Here is a 9,697-nt window from a genome sequence, read left to right as displayed (position 1 = left end):
GTCACTCTGCTTTACTCCACTTTTTATTTTGTTAAAGTTAATTTTGAAACAGCTTTGCGTTTTTGTTTTTCCATTCTAAAACGATTTACATACATAACATAAGGAAAAAAGTTTGTTTTAACCGAAAGTTCACTAAAACCGGGTTCATTATAAGCGGACTGTACTGCATATATAAATGCACACCTGCAGGTTGCTCATCATTTGATCTCTCATCGGGGCACAGTTTGCATGTGAAAAGGGCACAGTACCGAATCGAAATGAATGAATTTACACATGAAAATTCAGAACTCACTTAAGATTTACTCTGAGTCGAATCTTTGACGTAAAATGACAGCCAAATAATCCAGATAACCAAGTATTGTGTTGACTTAGAAATTTTTATTGTTAATACCCCACTGTGCGCCGCTAAATGTAAATTTTCAAACTGCGCGCCATTCACCGGGGCCAGAGCTGTCAAGATCCTGCGCAAAATGTCTGCGCACACGCAGATTGTCACAATCGTGCACAATGGAGGAAAAGTTTGACAGCAAAGACAAACGCTTGTCGCGAGTTCAAATGTCCAGACGCCCCCTGGTGTCTAAAACTACAAATTAACTAGTAATTTGACACTTGTTATGTTGACATTGGTGTTTACATCTGATTGTGATTTGTTTTGTTCTAATCAACTTTTGCAAGCTTTTAAAAAAATAGAAACAGATCGAAAAGTGTGTAAGTATTGTTTTATGTTATAGATCTGATCAACTCCAATAAATAAACGAATCTGACAAGTCGCAACTGTCACTCGACAGTTGATTCAACTCGCGAATAAACCGGCGTTTAAACTGGGATTAATGTGACTGAAGGACGATGCAAACAGTGAGGCAAAAGCAGGTATGTTTTAAATTTTTATTTAATATATATATTTCAAAACTCCAATAATGTACAAAAAATATCTGTGTAATTAAATAATCCTTTCGCCTATCAATTTGTTCATTCATAAACTTTCGTATCATTAAAAAGGATTTTGCGGAGAAGAGAAAAATTGGTAATTGACAATAGAATCCAAGTATGAACGCTACCTACTAAAAATAATGCCTAGGATCGAACCTAGCAACAGTAACATGGCGCTTGCCTATCACAATGTCCAACAAAAACGACTCTTTCAAATAACGTACGTTAAATTATGTATAAAATATTAACAGTTACTATTTTCAAAAGGGTTTTCTTTCGGTAATGCGCAGCAGACAGAGCTCTAGGTTCATTTCGGTCTGGGTTAGTCCCACACAACGTTTCGCCTAGTCTTCGACCCTTCCCCGCCTAGGCAGATGGGAAGAGTGGAAGCAGAAGTAGAAGAACAGGACGCCGCACACTTGATAAACAAGTCCAGTAGCAAAATATAATATAATACACAACTATTAACAGGTCTCAACTATATATAAATATTTACACAATTGCACTCTCGCATCGTTCTGCATTTATCTGGCGCATCACCCTTAAAAACCGAAACATATTATACAACAAGCAATAGTAGTAATGCACTTTCGATACAGCTAACCTGTCTAGATTACAGCCTGCGGTACTTAAGGCTGTATTGCCGCTTTTTATTTCAGAGTTTCAGCTTCTTGTATACAGGGTGTCCGTTTTTGGCGAAGAGAAAAATGCAATGATGAAGTATTATTAATTTTAAATTTCCGCGTTAGATAGCTCCAAAAACGGACACCCTTTATACAGGGTGGCTCGGCGAAGCCAGACCCCTGCTTAGATCGTACAGAACAGGCGACTGAAAAAACACTTTCATATGAAAGTGATGTGGTTCTACGTGTTACTGTTACCTTGAAGTATACACGGTAGCTCAAAACATAGTTATGCCAGTCAGAAGTTTATTTTTTTTTCAATGGATTAATTCAGATTCAAGTTCTACATGGAATTCGAAGTATTTTTGTATAACATACTCGGGACTGAAATCAGGAGTATGGGATCGCAGCTAATGTAAACTTTATTATTATTTTTTTAACTAAAATAATAAGGTCCAAAACTTTTGAATTTAGGCACGAGTGTTATATGAAAAATGCCCCGAATTCAATGCAGAACCTGAATATGTATTAAAAATATTGTTAAGTATTCCTATATCAGCACGATCTAACACGGAGGTCTGCTTGTTTTCAATGTTAGCAGGGAACCTCCAGTCTCATTATTATTTGTCTCTGGTCAGATTAAGCCTGGATAAACTGGGCGGCAAAAGATTTCTTCCACGCGAAGTAAAAGTAGCAAAGCAGCCTTAACGGATGAGGTACCTAGTAGAATTATATCTCTCTCTGTTCATCTTCTGTATGTACATCTTTTGTATAATCCAAATTCAGGCCTGTGCCCCAAGTCATAGCCACTCCCCGACAGATTAAAGTAAATAAGTGTAAGCGGGACGATTCCCATGGTTAAATAGAATAAATATCAAGATAAACAAGTGTTTTAGCCGACTCTGCCGCATTATATGAATGTACAGTCATCACATGAGCAAATACGGATCACGTATACACGACATCTTTGGTTCACATACACTATAGATAATTAATAATCAGTAACATCTGGATAGGTTCTTAACAATAAGGGTTTACATCTGGTTACATAGACAGACAGATTCTTCCTAAAACACATGTTTCAACACCAAACCACTGCTTATTTACTCTGATCTGAAAGCAACTGCTGTAGAAGCGACGTTTTGCTGTGATCACCGGGCCGACCTTCGTCCATAGTAGTCTGCAAAGAAACATGTTTTCGATTATTTTCTATATACGAAAGTTTCGGGTTTTTTTCGGTTGCTGGATGCATGCATTTGACTATCTACGAAAGCGGTTGGTCCCTTGGAAAGGTTTCGCTCCCTTAAGCAAAGCGAAGCGTTTTAGCATTTTGGGTTCCTTGGAACCCAGTTCCACTAGAGTTTCACTTTGTGTGGCAAAATCGCAAATGACTTGAACTAAACTGAAACTTAAAAGTGGCAATTATTCCTACCAAGTTGACGCTTTTATCGCTTAAAATTTTCCGGTTGAAAAATTTGAGTTAATTGAAGACACCAAATAAGAACAAGGAATTTGGACGATTTTCGCTTCGAATAGTCAATTATCTCGCCTAGAACCGATTTAGTAGTTGATGTGGTTGAAAACTCAATAAATGTCAAATTTCCGTGGATTTCTACCAAAAAATTAAAACAAATCGACCAACTAAAGGCAAAAGTGGCAAATCTTTGTTAAAGTTAATTGAAGAAAAAATCGATAACTGCGCTTTGAACTGCAAAATCGGCCAAACATTCCCACCAATCAGGACATTTTTGCTACTAAATTCTCACTTGCTGCAATTAAAGCGACTTATTTACCTGATGTGGTTGCAAAATGATAAGGTATACCGATTTTCTTTAGATATTTATTAAAAATACGCCATAATGAACCATCAAGCTTTTAGAATCCCATACTGACAATTACTCCCACTAAATAGGAAATTTTTAAACGTTTTTGAAACTTACCAAATCCTTTAGCACTTGGAAATCTCAAAATGCTCCTTTTAGAAAAACCAACAAATTTTGAATAACTGTGTAGCATGAAACAATTATTTAAATAAAAACTGATCTAATAGTAGTTACAATCGCGAAACTAGCAAAAATTCACACTAACCCATAAATAGTTGAAAAAAATTGCCTTATAGAGCATTTGGGAGCTTAAAATCTCAATTGTTCCCACCAAATTGCCGCTCTTGTCACTAAACCAGAAAGATTCTTGCCCCTAATTCGTAATTTAATTAAAATTAATTAAAAAATTTAAAAATTAATTTAATTGATACGTTTGAAAAATCAAAAACTGTGCCGTTTTACTCTGGATGCAAAAGCATGAGACATGAGAAAAATTCGAAAGTGAATTTCAGTTTAGTTAGTGAATACGACAAATATTCCCACTAATCTACAAAACAGGAACTTTTTGCGGCAATTTTGAAAATCTCGGTTCATTGGCAGCTAGAAATCCCAATTATTCCCACCAAATTGAAAGCTCTGATGCCTTCTGGGAGCCAAACTTGGTTCTTATGGAGCTGCACTTATCCTGAGTTTAAACTAGATTATTATTACAGGTAGAAACCGTTGAAAAATCCCCAAAAATGTTTTTCTGAGGTTTGGGTTTCTCCAACGAAATTGAGAAAACAGAAATGAAAGTCGAATTACTGATTAATCTGACTAGGATTTTTGGTTTTGTTTGCCTTTATCGTCTTTTAAGGCGAAGTGATTTTAAGAGAGTGAATTTTACATTGATTCTTATGGAGCTGCGTTTAGGGTTAAAGCGTTAACAAAGCAGATGTATTTTTGAGACCGACAGAAACCTCCAGAAAAAAAACCCTGATATCGACTGAAATACAAACATTTTTTCTCAGCGTTTTGCAAGCTGATCATTTTGCGAAAATCAGCAAAAATTATAATTTGAAGCTTGAAGTGCTGCTTCGTCTGACTGCGTTTTTTCGGTTTTCAACTGAAACGTTAGATACACTGGAGGTTTTCATTGATCTAGACAAGATTGACTGTTTTTCAAACTGGTGAATTTTAAGGGTTTTTATTGCTTACACAAGTTCGAGTGGTTTGCGTTTTGAGCATCTTCTAAGAAATTATTTTGCACGTTTCGGGGTCTTAAAGCCCCGAAACCTCAGGAGTTTCAAACCTTGCCCTGTTGCAACTTAAGTTTTGTTTTAAGTTCAACTGTATTTTCTACTTAATTTTATTCATATACCTGGCAGATTTGTTCATATTGTTACTTTGAGGCCTGGAGGTGGTTTTGGACTGGAAATTTCTTATTACCAACTATTTTCTATGGCTTTTAATGCTAGTAGATTAAACCCTTTCGGCTTCAACTCGCCTCTTCTGGCTCGCCCTCCACAAAAAATGTATTTGTCATCTTTCTTTGGACATTTTGAAGCGCCGTTTTCTGCTTTCCTGCTACCCCTTCGATGAAATGTTGTAAATCCTTTCTGCAATTTTCTTTTACTTCTACCTTCTTTGTACGCATAGTTTGTTAAGATCTCAAATTCCTTTTCTATGTTGCTTCCATCAGCACGCGAAGCTTGTGTTAATATATAATAAAGAAACTTCGGAAAATCAGCAGAAAAAGATTTTCTTTAGGGCCGCACAAAAGCCCTAAAGAATTGAGACACGAACATTTTCGACTCATTTTCTGAGCATAAATCTACTCATTGATCCAACGATCTGCATTGCTTTTCTTTTTTCGTTCTTCCCGTTTTTATTTCAACCCAATTTTGTATTTCATCCCATCATTTCCTTCCAGGCGCTCCAAATGGAGTTGCACTTTTTTAATTTTCACCGAACCGGTATGCGTAAACTTGTGATTTTCAGGTTCCATGTTTACTTTTCAACAATGCGTCCATTTCAAACATAAACATGCGTAGCGAGCAGCGAATATTTGGCATCTCATAACATCAATAAACAGATTGATAAAAACCGGTTCTACATCGAGCGCTGTCGCTTAGAAATTAAAGAAATTAGAATTATTAAAGAGATTAGAAAAGAAAAGGTTTACTGTGCGTTTCAGTGCGTTCAGTGAAATCAGTTTTCGGTGAAAGTGATTGAAAAGCTGGACTTCTCCTGTGAAACTCACTCGCCTGTGGGGATCAAGTTCAGACTACTTCAATGTAAGTCAAACACATTTGATACTTGAGAAACTCATGTTGCATGAAAAGTCAGCCAGTTCGGTGGTTTTCAAGCCTCAAAAGTGCAATAATTTTGAAGGGTTTTTACAATTTTCCGGCTAGTAGTTAATGGGGAAAATAGGGGGGCAAAATTGGCTCAATTGGCCGTCTCGAGCTCCAGATTTAGAAGACTTTTTCTATTGACTTGGTTAGCTTTTCATACAACACACTTATTTTTGGAAATTTCTTGTCATTTTTAACGTCTTGAAATTTTGGACCCGGAAAACGCAGAATGTACACAGTGTCCCTAAGGAATCAGTGCAAATTTGAAGTTAGAAGTTTTGAAAACATAACACTTTTGAACATCTTACAGTCCAGGGTGTTTTGGGAAAATTTTGCGTTTTCGATGCAGAAGCTCGCATTTGTTGCAAAAACTGTCGATTTCCGAGTCTAAATGGTTTTAGTTTGAGTGTTTTTCGAAAATCCTTAGGTTTTTGCGGGTCGATGAACGTACACGGCGTCCCAATTAAATGAGTGCGAACTTTCGGGGGCCAAATTTCGACTATTTTGTATAGATTAATACCACATTGATTGCTTTTTTTAAGTGCAGGGTTTTTGAAATTCATATTCTTCGATCAGATGCAGAAAATTGCATCTATTGCAAGAGTTAATTTCAATGGTTTCAGTTGGAGTATGTTTGGGAAAATCGTGAATTTCTACCGGGAAGTCGACAAACGTACACAGTGTCCGAGTTAAGTAAGTGCGAACTTGAAAAACTACATGATTTTTGGAAATATTCCTGGTTCAGATGCAAAAAATTGCATTTGTTGTAAAAGAAGTTTATTTCAATGTTTCAATTTTCGAACATTAATACCGGCTTCATACGATTTTTAAAAAGTACGGGATTTTTTGAAAATCTTTGTCGCTTTGCTACAGAAAACCGCATGTATGGAAAAAACGGTTGATTTCAATCGTTTTCTCTAAGTGTTTTTGACAAATCGTTCATTTTTGAAGGGAAATCGAAAAACGTACACGGTGTCACAATTAAATGAGTGCGAACTTTAGGTCCCCAATTTTCGAACATTCTATATAGAAAATAATACCGGCTTGGATCGATTTTCAAAAAATAAATAAATACAGAAAACCACATTTGTTGTAAAAAAGCATAACATCAATGGTTTCGTCAAAGTTGTTTTTGAAAAATCCATAATTTTTGAGGAGAAATCGAAAAACTTACACGGTGTCCCAATTAAATGAGTGCGAATTTTAGGGCGCCAAGTTTCGAACTTTCTGTATATAAATTAAAACCGGCTTGGATGGATTTTCAAAAAAATACATTTTTTTGAAAAATCATCGTGATTTTGACACAGAAAACCGCGTTTGTTGAACAAACAGTTGAGTTTAATGGTTTTCTCTAAGTGTTTTTGACAAATCGTTAATGTTTGAAGGAAAACCGAAAAACGTACACGGTGTCCCAATTAAATGAGTGCGAACTTTCGGGCGCTAAGTTTCGAACAATATTTATATAAATTAAAACCGGTTCGGATAGATTTAAAAAAAAACAGGATACACCGTGATTTCGATACAGAAAACCGCATTTGATGTAAAAACGGTTGATTTCAATTGGTTTTCTCAGTGTTTTTGAAAAATCGTTAATTTTTGAAGGAAAATCGAAAAACGTACACGGTGTCCCAATTAAATGAGGGCGAACTTTACGGTCCCAACATTCTGCATAGAAAATAATACCGGCTTGGATCGATTTTAAAAAAATACAGTTTTTTTGAAAAGTCATCGTCGTGATTTTGATACAAAAAATCGCATTTGTTATAAAAACGGTTCACTTCAATGGTTTTGTCAGTGTTTTTGAATGAGTGCGAACTTTAGGGCGCCAAGTTTCGAACATTCTGTATATACATTAAAACCGGCTTGGGATAGATTTCCAAAAAAAAAACAGGATACACCGTGATTTCGATACAGAAAACCGCATTTGTTGTAAAAACGGTTGATTTCAATTGGTTTTCTCAGTGTTTTTAGAAAATCGTTCACTTTTGCGGGAAAATCTTTCAATTTCGAACATTAACACCGGCTTCATACGATTTTTTAAAAGTACGGGATTTTTTGAAAATCTTTGTCGCTTTGCTACAGAAAACCGCATTTATTGGAAAAACGGTTGATTTCATTGGTTTTCTCTCAGTGTTTTTGACAAATCGTTAATTGTTGAAGGGAAATCGAAAAACGTACACGATGTCCCAATTAAATGAGTGCGAACTTTAGGTCCCCAATTTTCGAACATTCTGCATAGAAAATACCGGCTTGGATGGATTTTCAAAAAATACAGCGTGTTTTAATGCAGGAAACCAAATTTGTTGCACAAATTGTTGATTGCAATGATTTGAGGTTGCGTGTTTTTGAAAAATCGTGCACGGTGTCCCAATGAAATAAGTGCCAACTTTAAGATTGAAGTTATTCAGTTTTAAAACGTCAATTGTCGAAAACGTTGAATACATAGTAATCCCGGACTGACTGAATTAAAAAAATACATTAATTAAATACAGATACAAAACAAATGATGAATAATACACAATTAAAAAAAAATACAGAAATATTTGAAAATGTTCCCCATTTGCAGCACAAACTGTTGATTTCAACCGTTTGATGTCCAGCATTTTTGGAAAATCGTCCAATTTCCTGTTGGAAAAGCAAAAAGCTCACACAGTGCCTCAACTAAAAACGTGCCAACTTTAACATTTTGCAGTTATTCCGCTTTAAAACGCCAATCAATTGCTAGATGGGAAGCCATTTGAAGTAAAATTTGGTCCCACTGAAATGAGCTGTAACTTTCCTGGGAAAACCGCCACTAGTTGATTGGATCAATTAAATTAAAAACTAAAAAACACTAACCATCACCACTACACCAATCGAAACGTTGTTAATAAATTTAAAAAAAAAACGGTCAAGCGGGTTAATAGCAAATGCTTTATACACAAAGTTAAGTTGCAGAATTAATCAAAGAGCAATGAAGCGCATCAACCTGAGGGGGGGTTCCAAGGCACGTGAATTCATGGCTAGGTAAGCAAAAAGTTAAGTCAGCTGCGGGAATTCAGGTGCCTGGGAAGTCGCCCGGTAAGTAGAGTGAGAATGCGTGTGGCTTACCCTGGAAGTGGCTGGCTGCGGAGACATTGACCCCATTTCTGACCCCATCGCGCCCCAAAGTTTTGGGCTATCACTTGCACCTGCACGCAACAATGATGTCACTGTATGTTACCCCAACAGGGCACCCTTTCCACTAACCAATGAGGAAAAATGTACAGACGAGTGGAGTGGAAAGGGTGCCGGCTGTTCCAAATGTGGAAACTGATCAATTAGTTGAACCAGTGGTGGGCTTTTTTGGTTAGATACCAGTTGCCCGTCCCGAACTAACTTGCTGGATTAGTTGGGGATGTGCAACCACCATGTTAAATCATTCACAACTGCTTAAACGCTAGGGAGAGTAGACCGGTGCTGGTTGGTTAGTAAGTTAATGTACAGACCAGATGAAGGCGTTATACACACGGTAAATGGGGCTGTTGGGTACCTAATTTACACTGTGCAGATTCATCAACTAACTATTCACATTGAGCGGGTTTGTAGCAAAACACAGGGTGGTTTGGTGGGGTGTGCGTTGGAAGTGTTCCATATGGGCGGTTCATCACAGTTTTCAATTTTTCGGGGTGGATTTTCATTAATGGTTTTTGAATGGAAGCCTGAATTGGCAGTGAAAATCGCCTCCATAAAATGGACATTTTCCGAAAATCTTTTATGTGAAAATCTCTTGATTTTGGGATTTTTTGAGCATCTTGGAAACCATTTTTTGCAATTTTTCCAAACCCACGTGCAACGCTGGCTCGGGAAAATCACTTTGTGGGAATTTTAACAACTACTTTTTTTGAATTTTTTTTACAAACTTCTTTTTAGGTATTTCGCCTCAAAAATGTTTGTCTTTAAAAAGGACAGAATTTCCTCACGTCTTTTATTACAGATTGATAAATAGTGCTCCCATTTCGCAATA

At 36.6% G+C, this 9,697-nt stretch overlaps 1 protein-coding gene across 10 annotated transcripts in view; it reads right to left on the bottom strand.

The window, feature by feature from the left end:
• Positions 1-871: 871 nt before the first annotated feature.
• Positions 872-9,697, bottom strand: part of LOC109543867 (nuclear receptor coactivator 2) — a 236,614-nt gene continuing 227,788 nt past the window's right edge. For 8 of the 10 annotated variants that reach the window (XM_048662514.1, XM_048662512.1, XM_048662517.1 and 5 more), the window contains 2 exons: positions 8,803-8,882; positions 872-2,733 (listed from right to left, as the gene is read on the bottom strand). In XM_048662514.1, coding sequence (XP_048518471.1) covers positions 2,653-2,733; positions 8,803-8,882 — 161 coding nt within the window. In that variant the 3' untranslated portion in view covers positions 872-2,652. The remainder of the gene's footprint in view (positions 2,734-8,802; positions 8,883-9,697) is intronic. The other 2 variants (XM_048662516.1, XM_048662519.1) reach the window with 1 other exon arrangement.

This window comes from Dendroctonus ponderosae, unplaced genomic scaffold, assembly GCF_020466585.1.
Source record: "Dendroctonus ponderosae isolate FM_Combo_2020 unplaced genomic scaffold, Dpon_F_20191213v2 Dpon_F_20191213_11, whole genome shotgun sequence".
In the NCBI taxonomy this organism is placed as follows: domain Eukaryota; kingdom Metazoa; phylum Arthropoda; class Insecta; order Coleoptera; family Curculionidae; genus Dendroctonus; species Dendroctonus ponderosae.
Note: the sequence above shows the minus strand (reverse complement) of the source record. Positions and strands in the feature narration are given on the sequence as shown.